Source organism: Gallinula chloropus (genome assembly GCF_964237585.1).
Source record: "Gallinula chloropus genome assembly, chromosome: 4".
NCBI classification, from domain to species: domain Eukaryota; kingdom Metazoa; phylum Chordata; class Aves; order Gruiformes; family Rallidae; genus Gallinula; species Gallinula chloropus.
This window is the reverse complement of record NC_140088.1, coordinates 65,576,036-65,602,102: the sequence shown is the minus strand read 5'-3', so window position 1 is coordinate 65,602,102 and position 26,067 is coordinate 65,576,036. Positions and strand designations below refer to the sequence as shown.

Below are 26,067 nucleotides of genomic sequence, written 5' to 3'. Positions count from 1 at the left end.
CTTTGAGACCAAATTGGTGCTCACATTTAACGTCACTGACCTTTGGAAAAAACTCTTTCTCTGCTACTGAAGAGTAAAAACTGTTTCTCTGCTCTAATTTTCTTTATTCATTGATATAGTTAGCATGAAAATTTGGAGATAGAAATTTTTAAAAATACATATTTATTTGCAGAGACATAAGCCTTAAATTTCAGATCTTAAGTGAAATTCATTGCAGGATTGAAGAAAATAATTTTCCTTCAGCTCAGACCATTCCAGATGTGCTTCCTCTGAAGTTTCCATATCCTTCTGAAAGTTTGGGCTCACGACCTCCTAGAAAAGGGATACCTCACCAGAGAAAGCACTCCTTTGCAATGGTTTGAGAGAAAGTAGTTACAGAATCTATAGATTATGTCCTCCTGTACCTGTTCTAAAGTTAACTACAAAATTGTTCCTCTTACTACAAAAGAACAGGATTTCATTGCATTTTCATTCCAGTGAAGAGTAAGGAAGAGTTCAGTGTTTTTTGAGAGAAGGATATATATTTAGCATCTAAACCACCACATTGGGATATGATACAGGCAGGCTCAATGCCAAGCTTTGCCTTATTAACAGCAGAATCTTGAATCTAGAGCTTTTATCCCTATTGACTGTACTCCTCATCAGGGGTTCCATCACATCTCTGTCCCCAGAAGTTCTGCTGGTACCTGAAGAGCCAACCTGAGATGAGTTTTTGAAAAAAAGTCATGGTCTTTGGCAAATACGGTTGTCCTTCAGCAAGAGAGGAAAAAAATAAATTGAGAGTTTTGATAGCACATTTCTTGCAATAAAATGAAATGGAGACTTGTCAGGACCCTGATGGCACTTGTGGGTCTAACCCTGATCTGGGACCTCTACCTATACACCCTGCCCATGGGCTTAGGAGCCCTGACGATGTTCAACCCAGGGCTGCACTGTGTCTGTGCCAATCCTGACCTAGAAGTTGACCTCCTCACCTAACTGTGACCTTGCCCCATCACTAAGGACTTCCCCAGTGATCACTGGGCGGTGTCTTACCCGGACCAGGCCAGATCATGACTCGCTGATTTGCTTTCCCATCTTGAACTCGCTACTGGAGCATTACCACTGTTCTGCCTGGCGACTTGGACCCTGGAGAGATGCTAGCTGCTACATCGAGGTGCCTGACATGCTTGGTGGCTGTCAGAAATAATCTTTAGGTGCAGGCTTTGAAAATCCATGAAATATTTCCAAACCATGCTCTTCTGACATTTTAATAGGAATTTTGCAAAAATAGAATGAACCAGAAGAACTGCTTTCTAATCCAGTTCTGGTATGCATGTGATATGTGTACATAATTTTGTCTTCAGATAAACTAGGGAAGAGAGAGCTGGAGAATTATCTTTGTAATTAAGGCAGTAAGGCACAGAACCTCCTTCAGAAAGAGGTATTTGGGTAATTAAGTTTGTGTAATGGGCACATATTTTACCTTGTGGGTAACCTGACAGCTCTGGAGACTCTCCAACAAAGTATATGTATCGCTATTTTTTAAATCATTAATAAATTAAGAAACAAATGATCATTCTTATTTTGTTTTCCTTCCTCTTGTCTCTCCCTGACCCCTCTCTATTGTTCCTTTTCTGTGGAGATGTTTAACATCAGCATCTCTGCACATATGTTAGCACAATGGGTTGCCATAAAGGCTTACAGAGCCGTGCAGTTCCTACAAGGTCACTCAAAAATTCAGGTTGGAATACAGACTATAACCAAAGAGTTGCTTTAAATCAAATTAAAATCAAAAAGTTAATTGTGCTTCCAAATTTCCTTGAAGGTAGTACACTTCACAACTATTAACTCCTCCACTATTGCCTCGTTCATGCTGTGCTCAGGCGTTAAATGAGTAAAGCTCGAAGCAAGCTGTATGTGTTCATTGGAAGTTTTACAGCATCTCTTTCACTTTATTTGCAATAAAAATGCAAAATATTTTTAAAAAGAAAATTATGCTAGAAATGGATTTAGGGGGTAGTTGATAGCACCTGCACATTATAAATAAAAAAGACTGTTATGCAGAGGTTCTCAGCGGTAGCTTTCCAGGTGTTTTGCAGAGGTGATTGGTAACACTGAGCACACCAGACATGGCATTTTTTCATGACCGCACTGGGACCAAAAAAAAAAAACAGAGCAGCAAGCAACTTCATTATTCTTACAGGTCTAAGTGGATGTATAATGAAGGGAAATAGGGAAAGGGAGACAAAATAATGAGGAAACTTACTGAAGTCACAGTCAGTGGCAAAACTGGAAGAAAAGCTCAAATCACCTTAGCTGATTACAAAAACACTTGTATGCCATAGGAAGACAGGGCTTGCAAGACAATGTAAAAAGGATCAAGCCACACTTAGAGCTGTAGAGTTCTGCAGAGAGAGGCTCTGTAGCCTGGCAGTTTTTGTAGCCAGGCAGTTTGAGAGAGTGAGGATTCAGCATTCTGCTTCATGCCTGGGTTTCATGCTGGTGCATGTTCCTGCAACACTGATACATAATCCTGGCTTTATTGCTAACTTGCTTAATGATCTCACAAAAACTAACCCACCTTTATGCACATTGCACAGCAGTGTGCTCCTCAGCCACGCATGAAATAAGGTGCTGGCCAATATAAGATTTGCTTATTTTGTCTCTCTGCAGTAGCAACCACATGCTATTGTGATAGATAAGAGATCTTGCTCATCGGGGACTATTTTTTTGTTTTCTATACTTATATGTTTATTTTCTACATAAAACATAGAAACAATGCCTGCTAATTCACAGCATTTTTCTGAAGATTAACTTCACTGGAATACAATTCTTGACAAAACCTTGAGAAAGCTATAGACACTAAGGTTAGAATATGTTAAGACCAATTTTAATGGAGATGCAGTTATCAGCTCTTACGTATAAAGCAAATCCATTTAACCTAGGTTCCTTCAGATGCTCTGTCAAACATTGTAGCAAGGTGTTGTAACATGACATTCATCATGGAAGAAGTATGGAAGAAGTATGCTAGGAAAGCTATCTGGAAAACATAGCTCCTGCAGCAGTATCACATCCACGTTGAGGCAACAGACTCTTTTGAGCATCATTGCACTTAAGCACAACCCTAATGATGCTTAAGTCAACAGGAATCTTTTCTTTGAGTTGAAAGAAAATTAGATCACAGCCATATATAGCAAGATAATTGTAGGAATATTTCTACGAGTTAATTTATTCTCTTCTCTGTGAATTTAAGAGAAAGATTTTTTCCTCCTTTTGGATGCTAATATTTGAGCAAGTACTATCAAAAGAAGAAATCTATATTCTGAAAGTCCACTCTATAAATACTATGGAAAACAAGCAACCCTTCATGTCTTCCATTTTCCACCAGCATCTGAATACATATCAGCAATTAAGTGAGCTTTGCAACATCTCCAGTCAGTATTAACATCCCCATTGAGAACTGGAGACATTGGGGAACAAAGGAAATAACTGAGTGTTCCAGGGCTATAAAACTAGACAGTACACTCAGCTCTAATGTATTAAGTTATACAGTTCTGAATGCACATTCACCTGCAAAGCCACTTTTCATAAATTTTTATCACAGAATAAGTTGTTTCAAACTGTTAGACATAGATGCATTTTGTACACTTAATTGTGTGTATTTTCAATTTAATGGAGAAGTTTACAAGCATAAAAATTTTTAATAGATTACAAATGAGAAAGTGCATTTGCAATTTCTTTTACCCACAAGAAAAGACAGAAGAAAAACCAACAAAAGTTTACTGTGTATAAAGCAGGGAGACATCTATTGTAATCCTTTCCTACTCATATAAGATAATGACTTTTCTGTTGGTTTTGAGATAAGTGCCCTGAGTAATAATATATTGCAGCATTCATAGTGTTACAAATGTATGATTTTTACTGAGTCAATGCTGCAGGTTTGGACTCTTCCTTGTTTTAGATGGTCTCCTTTAAGCTTAGAAAACAATTTTACTGAAATTACTATAACTTTTGCCAATTATTTCACTGGGAACAGGAAAATAACCATTCCTAAGCAATACATAGAAGACAAGAAAAATTGTATAACTTTCCTTACTTTCCCCTGGTAGTTTCAAAGCCAGATGCTTTGGACTTGACATCCTGATGGGTGCTGATGATACCAGTGCTGTGGGATGACAGTTTAAGAGACGTGTTCCGTCTAGATATATCCAGGCTTGTGACCTCTTGCTGGAGGGGGACCTCTCTAGCATCACTCTGCAGAGATGTCCCTTTGCTGCTAGATGAGCCTCCCATCTTGTCTTTGTCAGAGTCACCATCACTGTGTCCATTTGAGTGGCTTGCAGAGGTAGAGGTTGTAGGATTAGAGGTTGTCTTCACTTCTTTCATTATCAGAGTCTTGCCTGAAGATGCAAAAGGAGGTCCCTGTGAGGCACTTGCTTTGGTGGCTTGGATTTCAAAACGGAGTGACTCCACAATAATGGTCGATGGAGTTGAGTCTGAGCGACTTCTCTGGGTTTCTCCATCCAGGCCTGTGGTCCAGAGCTTTTCTGAAGCATTAAACCCAATGCTGCCATTCTGTAAGTGCAGTAGTAGCAGCAAGAAAATTATCTCCTTCATTCTGCTGGTTTGTAAATGCTACAAGTTCTCTCACATTTATTTCCCAAGCAAGAAATCCTGTAGCTTACCCCTCCCTCCAAGCTGCTGCTCATACAGTGAGCCTACCCAGAGGATGCCCTGACAGGCTTTATATTTGTAGAAAGGAAACAGGTTTTGGTGTTTCAAAACTGACTGAGGAAGCCTGGTTTCCTGTTTCTGTGGATTCCTCTGCAACCTGTGACCCCTTGGAGAGAGGGAGCCTGACAGCCTTTGTGGGAGGAAAAAAAGAGTTTTCTGCTGAAGGCACAGGATAAAGATTAATGGGACAACAGAAATGTGGAAAAATATGTACTGTGATGTAATCCTAAGGGATACAACCTGAAATTATTAGGTAATTTTCCTTTCACACGTACATGGACAGAGAACAGAAGTGACTTGGCACGTGCCCCTTGGATGGTTTGTACTTGTGACCTTGTTATTGAAAAAGGAGTTGGCAAAACTGGTGTGCTGAAGGTTTATTGTGCCACCTTCTTTTTTCTTTGAATGCTTAAGCACACTGCTGCCAAAACTGGGGAGCTGCCAAGGAAGAGGTTCACCCTGTATTGATCATTGTAGTGCAAGCCTTCAAATGTAATCATTTACCTGTAGGTCATTGGCAATTTATGCTGCACCCTATTTCTGTAGTTCAATCAACGACGGGTATGAATTGTTTCTATAGCATAGCCCACAGGTGTCATTTCAAATTCTCTAGGGTATGAAAAACAGCAACACAGGCCTGTCAGAGGCGGTATATGACCTGTGGGAGATGTGTGGCTTCTGAGGCAGGATACTTGAGGGCATTGCAAATGGCATTAAAAGCTTAAGTAGGGGCAACCGAATCCCATCCCAGATCTCTACTGACTGTAATTGAAGTTTAAACACCTGGCTCACATGCAGATCCATATTTATGAGCCCCTAAATCCATATGTAAAATCTAAATTCCACCCATAGAAAAGACCAAAAGGAATATCCTGAGTCACTGATTCATATTCCGTCCCTTTTATTGCATATTTTTAAAACTAATTAATTACAATTAGTATTATTCTAAAACAATATTAACTGCATCATAAACATAACATCGGGAACTTCATGGGCAGAAAACATCTGGGGAGATGGATATTCAGTATAAAGTGTAAAGATAATTTTTTACATGAGATGGATAGACAAATACTGGAGAGCATTACCCAGAGAGGTTGTGGGTTCTCCATGACCAGAGATACTCAAAACTCCACTAGACAAGACACTGAGAAATGTGATCTAAGCCCTACTTTGAGTTGGGTTTTGGACCAGATGACCTTTGGATGTCCTTTCCTATCTCTATTACACTATGAAATTATGCTTGGTAGCTACAGGAAGAAAAGAAGGAATCTTTCCTCCTCTACTGCCGTTCTCCCTCCCTTTGAGGCAAAGGAGAGTTATTTCCTTGTTGAATAAAAAGGAAGGGAAAAGATAATTGCTGAAGGAATTGCAGAGAAATATAACATGAGATATTAAAGTAGGGGCAAAGCAGTAGCAGAATAGTTCTGTTGGGAACCAAAGAGATCTTAGAGTGTTCAAAAAGCTCCAGCCACTGGTACAAATGCTGGGCTAATGGACAATGCATCTATTAAAGGAACCTTACACATCTGGAAACAGAACAGCATCTCCTGGGCATGATTCATATTATTTGAGGATAGCCTTTTCTTCAAAACAGAATCCCCATTGCGTGGAATTTTGATGTTTAACAGTGAAGGAAGATAAACCACTAGCTCTTATTGCAGTCAAATAAACTGCTGTGATAGCTGCCCCTGTTTCAAAAGGTTTGGATAATAGCACCTTTCTTTCAGTTTCCAGGTGATAGTATGGCCTCTTAAGATGCACTAAAGGGATAGGTTTTCCATTTGCTATGATAATATTTTTCTATTTTTTTGTCTCAGCAGGCTTCTACTGTGCAAGTAAAACAGATGTGATTTTGTGATACATGTTAGAAAAGAAATGCAGTTTTGCTCCCTTTTGGAGACTTTCTTTCCCCTCTCTTTTTCTTATTCATAGAGAAAATCTGTAACTGCCCTTAGGACACAGTAGGACATGGGAGACATCCTGATGAAGGATCTCATTTAAAAGCAAACATAAGCTATTTCATGTGAGAGCTTCTCTTTCTGAGCTCTATATTTGAGATTTTGGACTAATACCTCTACCTGGATTAACATTTACCATCCCATAGTTTTATAAATCCCAAGACAAAGCAAGGGGTAAATAGTATTGACCATATTTGCAAATTAAACACAAGCTGGCTTTAAAAAAGAAAAATCACAGCAGCTTATTATTGCCTAATTACAAACATTCTGCTTCAAGTTATTCCACTGCAAATGTTAATTCTGCCTCTAAAGTCAGGGAAGCAACTGCAGATTTTCATCCGTTCGGAGAAGAGCAGTGGAGAAGAGCCTGGCTTTTGGTGGATGGTAGATTTCATTACAACTGTGTTTATTTCCCTGTCTGAATACTCCAAAATGAAAATTTATTGTTAATATGATTTTATTAGTACATGTCTGGGCTGTTGATTAAAAGATAAAATTGTTTGAAGCTGGTTTTATTTAGCCAAACAATCTCAGGACTGTAAGAAACTCAGGATATCCATTTTCAGATTGCAGCAGTCTGGATCTGAATCCCAAGCTCATTATAGATCCTGTTTCAGTATTAGTTCACATCCAAGTGACGCTTGTCTCAGTGCAAATTGAACCTAGGAAAAAATAAGTATTTGGTGAAACTTAGGTAGAAATAAGTGCAAAATTATCCCAAAAACTCCCCTTCAATGTGCTGCTTACTCCTTTATGCATAAAGCCACAGATTCAACACTTTTTCTGTTAGCTGTGTATCAGTGTTACTGAAATGTCTGTGTGTTGGGCTGGACTCATGGGCTTTTATTGTAAAATTTGAAAGCTGACCTTTGAGCAGAAGCTGGGTCTCAAGTTCTCAGTCTGTACTGAGTGCCCGTCCTGGAGTCTACACTCATGCTTGCTGTTGTACACATACTCTTTCATCCAGTGAGTCTTTTATGCATATCGGCACATTCAGCAGGAGGTATGGATAGTCTTTTCTCCCATGAGAGCACAGGATGGTAAATGAAGGAGTTTCCTGGGAGGTGGAAATAGAGTCTGAAGAAGCAAGTGCACTCCTGGGGGGCATTTAAATCATCAGGCTACATTACATAAAAGAACATTCTACTACTTCTCAGGCAAAAGTTATCCCTGTTTGGTACTGTGGCAGAACGACCAGAGTTGATTCTCAGGGCCACTGCTATGGGTCTCCAGATATGGCAAGTGCTTTTCTGAAGCCAGGGTAGGCTCACCAAAGGCTGGGATTCTAGAAACACTTTTATATTTAACATCTGCTAATGGCACACACTCGATACTGTGACTTCAACCAAATCCCTGCTCATCTCATTGAATAACTTGAGGCATCTTCAGAGACTTTAATCTCTCCCCAAGCACTGTAAAGAGAGTATCAGGCTTGCTCTCTTCTGCAGTTACCAGACTACATGGCCACTTTGGCAGAACTACTGTTGATTCTCCAATTGTTTGGTAACTTCAGAAGCTCACCTGTGCTATACAGCCACAGTTGCTGGCACAGTTTTCTACCATCCTCACTCTTCTGGCTTTACCAGTAGCAAAGCTGTCCCCAGTTGCAGTCAGGCTAGTCCAAATGCACAAGGTTAGGCACCCCAGAATTATCCAGGCTAAGGACTACATAGCCAGATTGCCTTCTCGACCTATGCTGGCACCTATGACAACAGCTGTAAAATGCTGGTCAGAACATGGGCTGTCTGCCTGCTTAGCACCTAGTGTCACAAGTGATATGGTAAAAAATGAGAGTTTCTATGTGAGAAAGCTGTTATTGAAGAGCACTTTATTGCTGAGAGAATTCAGCTTTCCCTTGCCCCAGATAAATCATATTTGAGAGAATTTTTCACATTGCTCACAGTGCCTCTTGGTACCAGCTGAGCTGGTACACTTTGCTTTCTGCTCTCATATATGGACAGATAGGGCAGCTCTGTAGACATGAAAACAGGCACATCAGGATCAGGAAGGAAAAAAAGCTTCTGTAGTCACTCTGCAATGGTGCAGGAAATTCTTATCAAGTTATATGAATAATAATAATAACACCCCTCTATATCAGAAAAGAAAGCCTCTTGTTCTAGTCATACTTCCCCTGTAAACTCCAAAAGTGTACTGAAGGTTTCTGAGCAATTCTGAATTCCCATATTTTATTTTTTATAGTTAATAGCTCACAAGCAAAGTGTATGGCTCATTAGCATGAATTAAAAGCACACAACATAAGAGATGCCATCTTGCTCAAAGTGGCTACATTTTACTGGTTATAACCACTGTGTACTTAGACAAGAATATTTCTCCATAACAGTCAATCCAGAAAGTTCAAATTTTACATTTAAAATAAGATTCAATAAATCAATAAGGTTTCTTTGAGTTTGTTTTGATTGCATAATACAGACTACTTTCAAAAAAAACCTCCTTTGAATCTTACTTTCCTTAGAACAGCAGTAACAGGAAAAATCATTACTTTGTGTAGAAAGGACATAGCAGCAGAGGGATTTTCCAATTAAAGGTCAGTCTGTGAAGCTTGCATGGCTAGAGCATGAACTGTTAGTGGTTTTGATGACTCAGCTGCAATCTGGATCCAGCTAAGGCAGAGAGACATACTCCATCACCAGCACCACTCTTGCTCAAGCTAAGCAAATAAACCACCCTATGGTATTTGAGTATACCTTTGCTGGAGTATTATGTAATAGCTGTGATTTTAAAGCGTATTCCAATATATTATTCTCCTTTGCCTGTGGGCAAGTTTTTAGCCTTTGGAGACGTTTATGTATCAAACCCATCTTTTATGTGGGAACTGTGGCAGCCGATGAAGGAGATTGCTTTCTGCTTTGCTCTAATTTCACACGCTTTGGGATCTCTGCTGGGTTGCTTTCCCACAACTGAAGGAGTAAGAGTGAGACCACAGGGAGTGATTCACACGCCTTGAAGAGTGGTGCTTCAGGTTACTGGGAAGAACAGCATTTACCTCAACACTGGAAGCCATCAATCCCCTTGGCATTCTTATGATGGGCAGCTCATCAAGTGCCACTAATGCCTCCAGAGGGTGAATCTTCTCTGTTTTGCAGCCTCTAGTGCTAGCAGGCTGCATCCAGCATGGGTATCTGTTTCCTTTGGCAAAAATGGTTCCTTGGTTTGGCTGGGGTTTTGCTCACATCAGTAGGGAGGAAAAGGGGGATCAGGTCTCTTCCACTGCAGCTTTGGTGTCAAAACAAGGGAATCATGAAGGGAGAAGGAGGCGTCTGAAGAGGAGCAGAGTGTCATGTGGAAAGGAAATGGATGAGAGGGAAAGAACAGATGACAATTACAAAAGTAGTGAGTTCTGCAAAGGGAACTCTGTGCTAAAATTTAGTTTTGCAGCTTCAATTGAGCTTTCTTAGAGCTTGTTTCATATAAATGAAACAAAAAAGTTCAAAAAGGAGAACACCAGAATAAGACCTCCAGTGCTTTGTCTCCAGGGGGTTTCCAAAGCGGTCCCACTCCCTCCTTATGCCATGTGCCTGTGCCAGGGTGTAAAGAAGCAGGAAGATGTGTAAATGAAATGTGTATCAGGACTACTTCTAGCCTCACAAAACTGACAAGGGAGTCCAGTATAAGCCGAGAGCCCTTTCTGCCTTTGCTTTCTCCTCTGCATTTTGTTCCTTGTATTTCCTGAATATAGTAAAGGATACCTAGGACATTTCAAATGTACCAGCCAGAAATGACCCATAATTACCAAGGTAATAAAACCGGTGAGTCTATCAAGCTCCATGAGGAGCAGCCCACAGTTTGCTATGTCTATATGCTGGAAACATCAGACTGAAGTGGTAGTTGATATTCCTCCCATCTCTGTGTTCTTTATAGCTGCTGTTTCCATGGCAAATATACAGACTTGGCTTTCTACAACCACACTCTTTTATCACTTTTCTTGTAGATATGTATTTCATAGGAAAATAGATTTCTTTCCCCCTCCCTGAGCAGCTCAGTCTGGAGTGAGAGCCACAGCTCCTTTAAGGGATAGTGAGAAGCGTTTTGCTTTTTTTAAGCAGAAGGAACGTTGTGCAAGATATGCAAAGAACGAGTCTTAATGGCTACAATCAAGAGTCGCTATAAAAATTCTGCATGTGATTGCCTGAGATCACAGGAGTTCTGTTCATGATATTTTCTTTTTCTGCATTTTGCTTGCCTGAGTCACCTTTAGGTCAATTTAATTTTCATCATTTTAGACACAGAATTGCTGTTTCCATTTTCCAGCACTGAGGCCCCAGTGTTGCAACTGGTAGCATGCAGATAGCTATGAAGTTCTTCCATTACGCATCAGGCTATGGCCTTGTGCCAGACTCTGCCTGGGGCATTTGGAAAGGCTTAGTAGGATAGAAACCTAAAAAGGGAAGGTGATAATACAGTTGTAGACATAAATTTAAATCTAAGTTTATCCATAATTCTGTTTCCTAATTTTTACTGCTGTGCTTGAAATTTATCCAGGTTTGGTGGATACATAACTAGAGCTTGTTGCTGTTCACAGAGTGGGTGTATGAATTGCACAGGAATAAATGTGTCAGTCTCTAGATTTTTGCAGTGAGCTGTGCTTTGATAATGATTTTCTAGTTCAGGAGGGGATGGAACTTGATTTGCCTGGTGTATCCCACCTGGCATCTCTGTGGCTTGAAGTATATTGGGTCAGACTATGGTAGTGTCTTCATTTTGTTCACATGTAACTCAAGGGTAAGTTGAGTGCCAGAACTGAACCGGTTTGCTGCATCTTGAAGGGGTAGCTGCAAAAGTAGCTCTCTCTAGAGTGTAGGAGTTCTGTGGTAGAGGAATGTTCTCTTTAGCTGGGTCTGTAAGCAGGTTATTATATGAATAGCCATCCTAAAAGAGCTGAGGATGCTGAATGCCTATACAAGAGATTAATCTGATTTTCAATGACTAGCTGGACCAAATTTTCACACTGATTTTGACTTATCCTCCTCAATTCCTTTTATAGAATTTGCTTTGTGGTGTTCCTCCACTTGTAAAGATACTTGGGAATATATGTTCCTTAAGATTCAGCATTTGAAGGTAGGTGAAATTATCTCCAGATGTGTCCAGTGAGATCATGTTTTAGTCTTCCATTCATAAAATATTGTATAGTCATGGAAGAAGCCTAAAAACATGGATTTGTCAGAAAAGATATTCCAAATTTAATCTTTGTCCTGGCCTTTGACACAGGGGTTTCAAGATATCCTTTGCACCCAGACTTAAAACCTTTCATTCTGCTCCTGTGTGGATTGCTACTATATGGGGCCATGCTTTTTTTTGGTTTTGTTTTTTTTTTTCTGGAAACTTCGATAATATATAAAACTTATCTATACTGAAGGCTTCTCAGAGTCCTCTGATCTTGCAAAAGAAGGATGTTGTTTCAGGGTCTAGGAGCGAGCCCTCTGCTATTTACAGAGCAGCTTTCCTCATCATATGGAAAACAGATTTGAGAGACGTTTCTCTGGCCCATGCGATTAGTTCTATTCCTAGAAAATTAGTTAGCAGTCTTGACATGCCCTGGGAGAAAACCAAAAGGAGGGCAACAGGAACCTCTGTGTGTAATATCCAATTTGAGCAATTGTAGATTGGCTGTAGTGACTAATTTTTCCCTTGGAACCAAAAAGCGAAGGAGGGTTGACTAATGTGCTATGCAATGGTTGCTGCAGCTGGGAGTTTAGAGTTGGACTGGAGCCTGAAGGAGCCTAATTTAGAAAATAATGAGCTTTGGGAGTGAGTACTAAATCTAAATATATGTATGCATGCTCATGTATAGTAGCCATGACACAATAATTGCCACAAGAGTGCTTGGATTTGAAAAGGCTTGCTTTCTTAGCTGTACTAGTAATAGGAAATGTGGAGGTTAAGAGTGGGTCAGAGGAGATACAGAAAGCAATAATGGCCACCAGCAACTGGTTTCAAATGGAAGAGCTGGAAAACTTTGTACTGAATATATAGGCATGATTTCTTAAATCTTGCCCTGGATTCTTTGTTTTGCTCACTTTTCAGATTGAATCCCCAGAAGCATGCTGTTAAATCTACAGAATGGGTTTTATTTCTTACAAAAAAAAAAAAAAGAAAGAGTCATATATGTTTGGGAGTTTGTTGTTGTTAGGAAATCCCCAAATTAATAAGTGTGTTGTGTATCACCATGCCAGTTAGCAGTGGTAAAATGATGAAAGGGAAAATAAGAAAAACAAACTGAATAACTGAGGAAAAGCTTCAAAATAAAAATCCTTCAAAAAAAAAAAAGGGGGGGGAGGAATGTGAAAACACTCTACTTTGTAAGATAAGGATTTTAGATTTCAAAGCTTCCTATGAAACACTTTTCCTTTCTTCTGTCAGCTCTGCTACAGAGCTAGAATAGAGATGCATTGAACCTGATATGTTTTATCATGTGTAGCTAAATGGTAGAACCTGTAACCAGCTCTTTAGCAACTGAGAAAGGTAAGACCACAGTATGACACCTAGCATGGTGTTCCACAGGAGGTACAGCAATATCAGCCTATCTGGTCTCTCTTCTGGAGTTCCTTTAAAAGCTTAAGAAATGATCAGGCATCATCCTTGAGTGCCCAGGAAGGCACTGAGATTTATTCAATCCCTCTGCATAATATTCAGTCACCAAAAAAGAACAGAAAAAGACCTTTTCCAAACATTGGGCAACTGCACTGTTCAACCTTGGTACAGGAGTAGCTAAGGTGCTTTGGGAGTGCCCCACGTAAACCCCGTTTGAACTGGACTTACAGAAGAACTAGTGAGCAGGGCCTGACTTTCCCTTCAAGACTAAAGCTTAATCCACTGTCCCCCTTTCTAGAGGGAACAGGAAACATCTATTATGAAAAGCCCTGGGGTTTCATTGATGGGTGATAAGCACCGTGTTCTTTCAGTGACCTAGAAACAAGTAGCCACTTGATTTAACCAGCTGCTTATTGGCCTGAAGGGACAGTGACCTGGACTTCATATTTTGCATTATAGTGATTATCACCAATGAGAAAGGCAATGCAGCTTTCCTACACAGTAGAGAGAGAAATCCTGCCCTGCTTGTCCAACATCTACAACATCACCTTCTCCACCTGATCCTACTGCATGTACAAGTGTTTTTCCAATCCTGGGGACTGCAGGATCTTTGAGCTCTTTGGGGACTGATTATTTCTGTTTCTTCAGCTCTTCTTTTCTATTCAGAGGAAGGGGGGTAATCTAGATACTTCTCTATTTCTACCAAAAAACTTCTGGAATTTCTTAACCTGTTTTGGTTTCCTTGAAGCTTTTTTTTTTTTTTTTTTAGTTTGGTTGAAAGACTAATTAGCTAATGACCAGGTTCACCATTACTGACCTTGTTTTAGAGTTTGCTTAGCTTTTTAGGGCCTTGTGACACAACACTTACCATTTTCTGTACTCAACACAGCAATCACAAGCAGTTATCATGTGTAGAATGAAATACCTAAGACCCTCAAATAAAACACAGCATAAAGAACCACAGGCATGGAATCAAAGCAGGACCTATAAAGCACAGGCACGGGATCATATCAGTGGACCCACAACTATGAATAGCTCAGCACTGCGATTATTGGTTATCAAAGGAAACAGCCTTGGCAGCTGAGAAAGCCCAGTTCTAGTGGTAAGGGAAGAGAACAAAGAATTAGCATATAACACGCGTTAAGCACACAAACATGCCTGCAACATGGTATCACAGACCAAGCAAGAAAAAGCAGAATGTAGATGCTGTTATCAAACATAAAAATGACCCAACCACAGATGCTGGGCTGAGAAGGAAGAATCAACACCCCACTCCTCTCAGAGAGGAGATGCTGACTGTGCTGTAACTCTCCCCCTCCACAGCATGAAGCCATCATCCTTCACACCCAGCGGGGCAGTGCAAGGATGAGCGTAATACCAGAGAAAGGGGTAGGTTCTAGGAAGTTGCTGTATGTGTAATTTTTAACTGTATTTCATTTCAACTATGTAGTTATCATTGTATCTGGACTACAGACAGTTGTTTGATTGAATGGCTTAGAGTTTAATTAAACCAAGTTCTTGGTTTCACATAAAAGGTGTATTTCCTTTTTTGCTCCTGAAATTGGAGTGTAATGATGAAGAATTCAGGGAATCTACTTTAATATGGATGCAGCAAGCTGGTAACACAGTGCAGAGTAGAGTCTGTATTGTGAGTAGCAAGCTGGAGACAGTGTGTGTTGCAGTCCAGCGTAAGCCTTGCCAGTCGTCAGGGCTGTTACCCCGGAGTGCTTCCATCTACTGGGGGGGAATTCAGCAGATTAATTTATTGCAAAAGGACTCACTGACAGTGCTGTGCATTTCTGGTGAAAAGCCAAAGAAAATGGATCAGAAGAGGGCAGGGCAGGCTGTGCCCTGCTTCCTGGGAAGTTCCATGAACATGGCAAGCTCTGTAATATGGGGTTTGTGGTCTGCTGGGAAATACAGGCTTGACAAATGTACAGGGCACAGTAAAATGAAATGACAACAGCTTATTCCTGGCTTTTCAAACTGATTGAACTGAATAGTGTGTTTTACTGCCATGTGGCAAGCCAGGGCTGAAGATACTTGTTTGTGATTGCCTGTGAGCTATGCTCACCCTTTGCAATACTGAAATTTTCCCTATAAGCCCCATTTCAATTTCTACATGTTCTGCTTCACTGTTGGTTTGCCACTGCCAGCTACATTTGCTGAGGTTCAGTCTGTCCTAACTGATAAATTTGTGAGACAGAGGGGTGGGAAAGAGAGCTGTGCTTTGGGATGGTAGCTGTTGCTGTGCAACAAAATATGCATATCTAAAGCAGCAGGCTGCAGGCTTTCTAAAGCCACCCAGGTAGGCATTGAAAGGGATATAAAAGAGAATGGGAACACCTGACTGAAGGTGCATCACGATGTTGAGTAACCTACAGTGGCAGGCATGTAATAAATTTACTTTATAGACAGGATTTCTGTATAGCCCCTTTACTGTGCCCCAGCATTCAGCCTCACCGTTGTCCTAATCAGGAGTGGGGTGGCAGTGCATCACAGCTCCCCGAGCATATGTGCTGGATCTCATTCTTAAGGCCACCAGCAAACTGGTACATAGGGACCCCTAATTTGAACATCTCGCTCTTCCTCCTTCTTTACTGCAGCTTTTACTGCTGAGCATGACATCATATGATATGGAATTTCCCTTCGGTCAGGTGGGGTCATCTGTCTGGCTGTGTTCTCCAGCCTACTCACTGGTGGGATGGGGTGAGAAGAACTGTGCTAGCACTGATCAGCAATAATGAAAACATCTCTGTGCTATCAACACTGTTGTGGTCACACATACAAAACATAGTACCATACCTGCTATCAGGAAAAAAAAATGTGCAATTCCTTATGGTTGAATTATCTCTCAGTCTGGTTTGCAGCCTTCTAGGCTTCCTTCCAGACACATGAGCTGCTCTTATCATTAGAAATTCAACTCTAAGTTCCAGGCTCTAAGCTCTGAGATGTTCTGCTGTGTCCTATCCTCTATTACACTTTGGGAGTTACAACCTTGTCCCTCTTTTTAAGGCACAAGATTCACATAGGGAGACATGAAGAGTATCTCATTATGTTGTGGTTGAAGAAATGGTTCAATTACTCAAGCAGACTCATTAACTATTTTCTCCAAAGGATTAACGCTTCTCTGTGTTTGACCTCTTGCTATCTTCTTTCCAGTTGTTAGATGCTGAGCAGTCCAGTCAAAATGCATTGAGTTCAATGAGAATTAGCCTTAGATGAAAATTTCTGGTGGTTCTTTCTTCTGTTACCCTAACAACCATGTATGTATACCTCACAACTAACATATTTATCTGAAAACATACATTTACATTCCAAATAGTCACTCAAGAATGATACTGGAAATCAAATATTACACATAATTTATATGTGCTTGTTTTCCCATAGGAATTCAAAATGTCAGCAGCTTTCCTGACAAGTTCTTGTGTTTTTTTAAATTTAACTCCATCAAAAAGAGAAAACTTATTGTTTAAACAATTCAGAACTGAAGACAAGATTACGAAATGGTGGAGATCAATGAGAGGGTCTCCACTATCTCTAACAAGCTGTGGATAAGGACAGACAGGTGTGTTTCAAAAATAATTTTCTTGAGAAGCAACCACTAACCAAAGCAGGATTAATAACTGATCATCAATTTCTTCGTAAGAAAAATAATTAAAATGCTATATTCTACATTAACAGGTCCAGGGATTGTAGTTTTCAGTGGAGTACTGCAGATTTTTTAAATAAAAAAATCTTCAAAATTCAGTTAAAGCCATAAGATTCTCAACAATTATACATGTAAAAGTGCCATCAAATGTATACTATCATGTAGTCATAACACAATATCCCTCAATGTGGTAAGGCCTAAAAACTGTCATATACCAAGAAGTTTTGTCTGGTAATCTGTATGAAATAATTTCTCTATATGGGAACGCAGACTCCTCAATTCAACAGGGCACATCAGCACGTTCTTACATGTAACGTACACTCAGGAGCAATCCAGACTAAATGTATGATTAATGTCCAGTTTAGTCACAAGACTCCTGAGGCTATTGACCATATTTTGTGCAGTTTCTATAGATTGCTCTCTCTAGGACTTTTAAACTGTTGTAATTCTAAGCTTACTCTAAAATCTATCATGAAGATAGAAGATATAACTAATTCATGTTACATTTGTGAGTTTTTCATCCTACAGAATGGTATGCAAATTTTCAATGCCAGTAATCCTTTCCTGACAAATCAAACCCCCTAATGTCTGGCAATAACATTATACTTTTAAAAATTGTGTTTCAAACTCGTTAAGGCGTCATTTAAAGAAAGGACTTAACTCTTCCTGAAGCACATGTTACAACACACTCTATCAAGTTGTAAAATAATGGATTTATAATCTGTTTGAAATGTGTCAGCAAGGTTTGAAGGGAGTGTATGTGTGTGGGGAGCAAACCAAAAGAAAGTCCAAAACATTTTCTTTTAGATCTATTTTGAAATGGTTGGTATTTAATTTTATGTTGTCAGCAGGATATATTACTCTCCTTAAAATTCCAAGGAAATTTTACTTGGCAAGTGCTTAATGACAGCTACAGGAAATGTGTTCAAAGACTCTATAGTTCAGGTATGCACCTGTACTCATTGCTGCTTGTTGAGAAAAACTCTAAATGTTTCTGAGCATCCTGTAATAAGAAAAAGATTAACAAAAGAAAAATCCTCAACCTCCTCCTTTTTTATTGCATCAGAAATTGATACCGCAGTATGAATAGCAGAATGGCTGCATCATCACTGAGAATCTAAGTGTACTGCTTTTAGATTAATTGGTATGTGTTATACATGATATTTGAAGCTAACAATATCAATTCTCTTTAAAAACTAAACCCTATTTTCTCTCTTAAGAGGAGTAAAATTGACTTGGACATAGTAGAGGTAGTATTGCCACAGAATGGCAAAACAATAGTTGTGTTTTCTGACAATACTGGAGATTCCTCATTAAAGGTGTACTGAATTTATCATACAATGTAAGAACCTTACCTTCTACAGTCCCAATCACACATTTTTAGCAACAAAATAGACCATAAGATATAAAAGGAGCTTTTGCTCATTCTGTAGTTGTATGCATTTGTACAACTCGGAAGAAAAAAAAAAGTTGTACAAAATTTATTGATGGATCCATTGTTCTATTGCTGGACAACAATGTTCAAAATTCATCTAGTCCAACCCCCCTGCAGTAAACAGGGACACCTCTAACTAGATCAGGTTCCTCAGAGCTTCATCAAGCCTGATCTTGAATGTCCCCAGTGATGGGGCCTCCACTACCTCTCTGGGAAACCTATTCCAGATTTTCACTGCCCTGACAGTAAAAAACTTCTTCCTAATGTCCCATCTAATCCTACCCTGCTACAGTTTAAAACCGTTGCCCTTGTCCTATCACTACATGCCTTGACTAACAGTCCTTTCCAAGCTTTCCTGCAGGCCCCTTTAGGTACTAGAAGGCTGTTTTAAGGTCTCACTAGAGTCGAGTCTTCTCCAGGCTGAACACGCCCAACTCTCAGACAGTCTTTGTAGGAGTGATGCTCCAGGACTCTGGTCATCCTCGTGGCTGGACCAGCTCCAAGAGGTCCATGTCCTTCTTGTGTTGAGGGTTCCAGAATTGACGATCATACTCCAGGTGGGGTCTCACCAAAGCAGAGGGGGGGAATCACCTCTCTCAATCTGCTGGCCACACTTCTTTTGATGCAGCCCGGGATGCGATTGGCATCCTGGTTGAGAAGGTGCTCAATGGGAGCAATACAGCTGACTATTAAAGATACTGGAAATGCTGTTCTCAGACTGAGATGGCTCAATAAGTGTCAAGGTCTCATTTTCTCATTGATCCTGTTAGTACCTCACTGTACACATGACCCCCACAGAGCAAATGCTCTATTATCCACAACAGACAAAAATAGCAGTGACTGAGACACAATCTTTTAAATCACTCGATGGAAATATAATACCATTTCATCATGCTGATTTTAAGTGAAGAGCTTTAAAGTTCATTTAGGAAGCTGAATGTTCTGTTTAAATGTATGTCATCAGACACATTTCAAAGCGAAACACAAGCTTGCTGCTGATGGGGAATGCCTTCCTTCAGCAGAGCATTCGAGCTAGTTGTAGAATAATGAAAGTTGAATATGGCTCATGAATATTGAGAAGAAATTCTTTGTAATTCCAATTTATGACCATTTCAAGTAGTTCTGAAAGAGTTTAATATTTGGAGGGAGTTTCAGAAGAACCTAGGAACGTGGTCATGAGGATGCCGGCAGAAGGTAGTACCAACAAGTGTATGCCATGTACAAACAATTTACTGCTGGTTAGACATTAGCAGTAAATTATTACTGTTATTATCGATTGAAACACTGAAAACACATTAACCCTCTATAAACACTTCACATACAGGAACTTAACACAGGTTGTAGCCAAAACTTACAAACCGTTACCCGCAAGAGGGCCCTGATTAGGGGCAATAGCAGGTTCTGCTGCTCCTACCCAGAACAGCACTGAGCCTGATGTCATGGGAAGGGAGGAGGTATGGAATGAGTTTGTGTGGTGTGTGAAAGGATGCATCCAGTTTGATGCATCTTGACACAGATATTTTTGAGCAATGGAATAACCAGGAATCATTCATTATATGGCAAATTTGATCAGTCTCAGAGAAGCTTGAAACTGCAGCAACAAAGGCAGCATCATGGGGTGTGTTTGTGCCACAGGTTGAACACACTCAAACACAAACAGCAGAGAAACTTACAGTGAAAACTGAAGGGAAACAATCCACTCCATATGTTCACTCCTAAAAAAGCTCCAGGGATGCTAAATTCTCATTGCAGAGGGCACTTGGTACCTAGGCAGGCAGTGACTGGTTACTGTGAATGGTTCACCTGTTTCATTCTCACTCCTCCTTCTCACACCCTTCATCTGGGCTTTGTTTCTCTATTTGTATTTTGTGACAAAACCAAGACAACAAGCCCTTTTGAGGAAAGAATATTGTCAGACCATAGCTGTAAAACATTAAGTACAATGGGGCATTCATCAGCAGTTATGTGTGCTAATAAGAAGTGAATACAAAAAAACATAGATAGAGAAAACAAATTTAACTTTGAAAATATTTTTATTATCTCCTGTAGTTAGGACCATGAGGAGAGACTAAACTGATTCTGAGACACTGGTTCTGCACAAATTCTGCACCTGTGTTTCAAAACACGAAAGGAAGTCTCTATTTTGACCTAGGGAAAAATGGAAATATGAAAGCAGAACAGTCTTTTAGGATGGTTTTCCTGGACAGACAGGGAACTGACTGCTTGTTTTTAAAAAAAGGAGATTCTGCCATTTCCGTCAAGATCATCTGGATTTCTTACACAGCATTCTTTTGCAGGGGAGTGACTACTGAAGGGTCTGAACCACAACATTGGGTACTGGATGCACATTCAGGACAGTGCAAAGCCTTTATTCTCTAAATGAAAAAGCCTGTTTAGGTAAAATAAATCGGTAGTCCTGTTTTGGGGGGTAACCGATTTGGAGCTTTTAGAGGCAACAATGCCGAAAATCTGGCCACTTGTTTAGCTGCTTTGGGTGACTGATTCCACTCACCCAAGCATTAAAATCTGAATACACCTCAGTCCAACAGTGAGTTGCCTTATAGTCACTGACAGTAAGAGCAGCCTGGGAAACAAGCACTCTTACAGCTGGGACTTACCAACTTTTATCACACTGGAGGTAGGATGTGATTGCTGTAACTGACAGTACTGCCATGGGGCATTTAATTCTATTCCAACTTTGACAGATGCAATCTTTCCAGTATCCCCTCAATAAACTGCAGGAGAAATAATTTTCCTAGCATGATGCTTCCATGGTATAACTTCTATTTTTGTACATCCCTGCTGTCCCTTCTTTTTCCTGGACAGCACACCTCAAGGCTCCCTGTAGCCTCTCCTTACCAAACTGAGCACCTTCTGCCTGCTGCCAACATGCCAGTTCTTGCTTCCCTTCTGCCAGGCACTTGTGCCATCTCACCATTAAGGACTATTTGACATTTCATGTCCTCTCCCCTATCAGTCTTCACACATGAAAAATCATTCCTCAGAAACCACTGACAACTTGCAATTCCTTCCTGAAAAAACTCTTCATTGAGATGATTACACAAATTTGACTTGAGCTTGACTGTGGCCTTTCATTGTGACTACTGCCACCACATTTGCTGCTTTGTCTTCCTTTTGTCCCTTACCTAAATAACTTGTCCCTTACTCAAGTGATCTTTCCCATCTTTTTCTCCAGCCTCCTGGGCATCACTGCAAATGTGAACACTTCAAACTGCTTGTGAATTGAAACAAATTGGAAACCCTAACAGAAATTAAAGGTTTCTAAGGTAATTTTTTTTCAAGATCTGAGCTTGAGGCTGTAACTGGAATGGTAATTTAAATTAAATTAAATGAACATGTACATTTATTCTGTGTGTGAATATGACAAAAAAATAACTCTTTTTTTCCCCTTATTGATTGTCTCCATTGCCTGAGCCTGAGTCTACTTCCCCTTGGGAAGAAATCTGGAATGGCTCCCTGCAGTCACCCTGTGCCCTGTTTAGTGCTGCATATAGATAAATCTTAATAGCCCTGGTGTTCTCTTGAAATTAAGAATTTTAAAACAAGACAAGTGCCTAAATGTTTTGTGGCAATAAAATCATAGACAATTTAGGTTGAAGATTGCACTGAGATAGGATTTCAGTAAGTGGTTCCATGTAATATATAATGGTGTCAATGAAACCAGAACAGATAACAATGTTCTTGGAGAGATCACTGAATCACTAGGTTGGAAAAGACCTTTGAGATCATCAAGTCCAACCATACCTGTCCTCTATTAAACCACATCCCTACGCACCTTGTCTATCCATCTTTTAAATATATCCAGGGTCGGTGACTCAACCACCTCCCTGGGCAGCTTGTTCCAGTGCCCAATAACCCTTTCAGTGAAGAACTTTTTCTTAATGTCTAATCTGAACCTGCCCTGGTGCAGCTTGATATTTCCTTTGTTATTCTTGATTCTACCAAGTCAGTCTCTTGTTTAAGGCCAGCATGAATGAGCCCTGAATTAGACCTGTGGTTGGTGTTTTGAAAAAAGAGCGCTGGCAACTGATAACCATGTCATGAGTTTTTGGTGATTGGAGTGGCAGCACCAAATAGTATCTAAGGGAACAAACCGGCTGAGAAACCTGTGTGAGAATCAGAGAAATGAGAAGAGAATGATGTGTTGCCTTTTCTGGAGATAACTTTAGGTTTTCCCTGTGGGTTAATATGGCAAAACAAAATAAACTATGTAGTCTTTATGTACTTGCTTTGTATATCATTGTTTACACACCCTTTTTTTGCACACACTGAATGTTCAAAAAAGGAATCTCTTTTTTGTGTAGCAAAATGTTGGTGAACACCAGATGCATAGAACTTTTGTTTATTAAATGTAACAGAAAACAGCCTGTTAGCAATAAAGCAGGCTTCTTCACAAGCAACATGAAAAGCAAAAATTTCAGTGTGAAGATGCAGCCATGCATTCGGATTGCTCATATGGTTATCACCTTGGGATTATTAATACCTCTGATAGCAAAAGTGTGACTGAACAAAACCTGCCGCTTTTATTTTGTGTGGCATCTACTCTCCCTCAGAAATTGTAGAAGACAGTTTGATAGAATGAAGTATGTTCCTGTCTGGGTTTGCAACAGTGCAACCACAGTTTGCTGGCAACTAACTGTAGGATCTAATTAAAGCTGCTGCCTTCCTGGTGAATCTCTTCAGAAATGCTGCCATCCAGGTAAGTGATGTGCTGTGCCTGCACTGGCTAAGGTACCTGTGTTTGCAGCAGGCTTCTTTAGAGCATGCAGTCTTATCATTGACCTTGGGCACATCAAGTGCTGGCCTCTCACTCAAACAGGATTTGGGACAAGACAGGCATTAGTCCTGACCCTGCATGACAATTCCTGCTTTTCTAGCATTAGCACTTCCAGTTACGTGAGATACTGTTAACGTGTTGCATCACATGGGAGGAGGAGGATTCTTTCCTTCTATTACAATCAATTCATTGGTGCTATGTAATGGGAAACTTCTTAAAGAACAATCAACACTGATTTTGTCAGGAACCCTTAGGTCAGCCTCATCTGATGTACTGCGTGTCTCTGAGTAGAAACACAATGCCAGATGGCCTGCTGGGCACTGCAGCTGATGCTTTCCAGAGCACGTCTTTGCTTAAGGTCCCAGGTACAAGAGACAGAGTTACTTTGACCTTCAGCATGAAATTTCTACCCCAGAGAAATTTTATGAAAAGTTGCTGCTGCCTATGAAAAACGTGATGTCTGTAACTTCAGCCTGACTGCAAGTAAAGGAGATGAAAGTCTGGCAGGTTTTGCCTGCAATAGAGGTGGCAGAAAGCTGTGAGACCCTTCTCTTTGTTCGTTAGAATTATGTCATGATTAGTACAGTTGGGCTGATATTGACCAGGTCAGAGACATATATCAACCTTCTTTAAATATATGTATACATACACACATGTGTGTATATACCTCCAACATTTGTTTTTGGCATATATATCTGTCTCAAAACATATATATATGTGAGTGTGTAAATATTTTAGCATAGGAAAAACATACGATTTTATATATATATATATATATTATATATATATATACTCACACACATGCACACACGGAGACACATATATACTTAATCACCCAAAATGGCTTAACTATGCCTGAGTAACTTTTGGGAAGAAATAATATGGTTTATCTGTGCCAAAATAGTCCAGTGAAGCTTTCTTTTAGATAATATTTATCTTGTTCATGTTTGGAAGAAGGAATTTGAGTTTCAGGAACCTCAGGTGACATATACATGAGGGGTTTTTCAGATATGCTTTCAGTGCCAGCCCAATTTATTCATATGTTAAGACCTAGAGAAGAAGCCTTCATTCTTCCATGGTCTCCACCCATGCATCTTTTTCTTGGTGCACCCACCTGCACTGGACATGTCCTGGCCCGAAGCCAGCATGGCTTGGACTGTAGTTTGCAGACATGAGATGGTACACTCTGTGCTATGTGCTTCAGAGCTGAGAACAGGGAAGACTAGATGGGTTGTCTCATCTGACTATGTCAAACACAATGGCTGAAACTGCCAATAAACGAGGTTTTTGAGAAAGAACCTGATGCCAGAGAGGAGCTGATAAATCTAAAGCAGAGCAAAAGCAACAATAATAAAGACTGGAGCTAGATCTGGTTATGGAGATACTATGTAAAACCTGTTTGTATGGCAGGACCATGGACATCCAGTGACCCAGCTCATAGTCAGCACCCACTTAGATCTTTCAATATTGTTCACAAGCAGAAATCTTTGCAACAGGAATGAACTGGAAATGGCAACTATTGTATAGTCATGGATAGGAATTTTAAATTAATAAACATAATGCTTCCACTGGAAAACTAACTTGGAAATGATAACTTGCAACTTGATTGTACAAAGGCTTTAATACTTGTGCTTCATCTTCAGTTGAGTAAACATCACTGGAGACACCATATCACTGAAGCACATGTGTACTATCAAGCGTTACATTACAAAATTATGAGCATGCTGAGTGTTAAGATAATGACGTGCCAAGCCTCAGGCTTACCTGTACCCAGTGAGAGGTCGTGTTCAACTTTTTTTAAAACCAAGCATGTTTTTGATTTGTCAGAAATGGCTCGTGCATGAGTGTAGTCACAGCACGGTCAGCGACAGCAGCAGCAGCCCACAGGGAGACCTCAGCGGGAACAGAAATGCAAATGCTGTGATGCAAGACTCTCTGAAAATGGTCTGAACTCCCAGTTGCCTCCAAGGCAACGCACAGAGTAAATTGTTCCATAAGGAATCCATAGACTGACATATATTTGCATAAAACCGGCACTGTTCCACACAGTTAACGGATTTATCAAATTCAGACTGTTTTCAGATTATCTGCAGTCGTTAGGAAGACCCTGCAGTGGAACAGTGAAGGTTACCTGTGAAGAGCCTGCCCAAAGACAGCTTCCATTCACGCTGCGGCTTTTCAGGATTTCAAAGGTACCTTCCTCTGAGCAAGGTCACTTCGATGGGCTGGGTGGTAACACAGAGAGCCTGTGTGACTCACGCTTTGAATAAACAGGGAAAGCTTTCAACGTAACACAGAGTGTTCAAGGAGAACACCTTTCCAGTGTTAACACATGAAGAGTTGTACATCTGAATTTTTTAACCTGAAGACAGTAAATTGTGATCAGTTTTACTCTGCAACAATGTTCAGTTGCCAATAATTGTTCTTTTCATGCTGATAAAGTAGGTTTACTGGATCACTAGCAACAAAACCAGCAAGTTAGCCTGCAATAGAAGATGGATTGAAGGAGGTTTTATTGCTACTTAATTGATTTTTGCTCTAGATGTTCATGCAAAGTAAACACTGCCATTAAATAAACATTTGTTTTAAATGCAATCAGTGGGCAATCTGCTTGCTACTACCCTTTCTTCATACAGGAAAGGCTTCAGGGGAGAACTTACTGTGACAGTAACAGTACTGAAGAGACAACCTAAAAAAAACTAACCCACCCAGCTGTTGTAGGCAACGTGGTTTAAATAGGAACTACCTTGTAGATGCAGGGTTAATTCCCTACCATAATAAATTCTGTTTTCCACCTAAGTCCCATCCATTTGCAGAATGAAGAATTTCTTGTGTCAACATCTGTACTCTTTTTTCTTTTTCCCCTTCTGTGCCTCTCACCCTCTGATTTAGGATTTAATAGCTGCCTATTTTGAATACTACAGCTGAAATTTTAAGCTTCATTTCTGCTGTGGTAACT

The 26,067-nt window shown here is 40.1% G+C and overlaps 1 protein-coding gene across 1 annotated transcript in view; it reads right to left on the bottom strand.

The window, feature by feature from the left end:
- MMRN1 (multimerin 1) overlaps window positions 1-4,606 on the bottom strand; it is a 44,808-nt gene extending 40,202 nt beyond the window's left edge. Inside the window, exon 1 of the mRNA XM_084263084.1 lies at window positions 4,079-4,606. Coding sequence (XP_084119210.1) covers window positions 4,079-4,599 — 521 coding nt within the window. The 5' untranslated portion in view covers window positions 4,600-4,606. The remainder of the gene's footprint in view (window positions 1-4,078) is intronic.
- Between the last annotated feature and the right edge of the window lie 21,461 nt (window positions 4,607-26,067).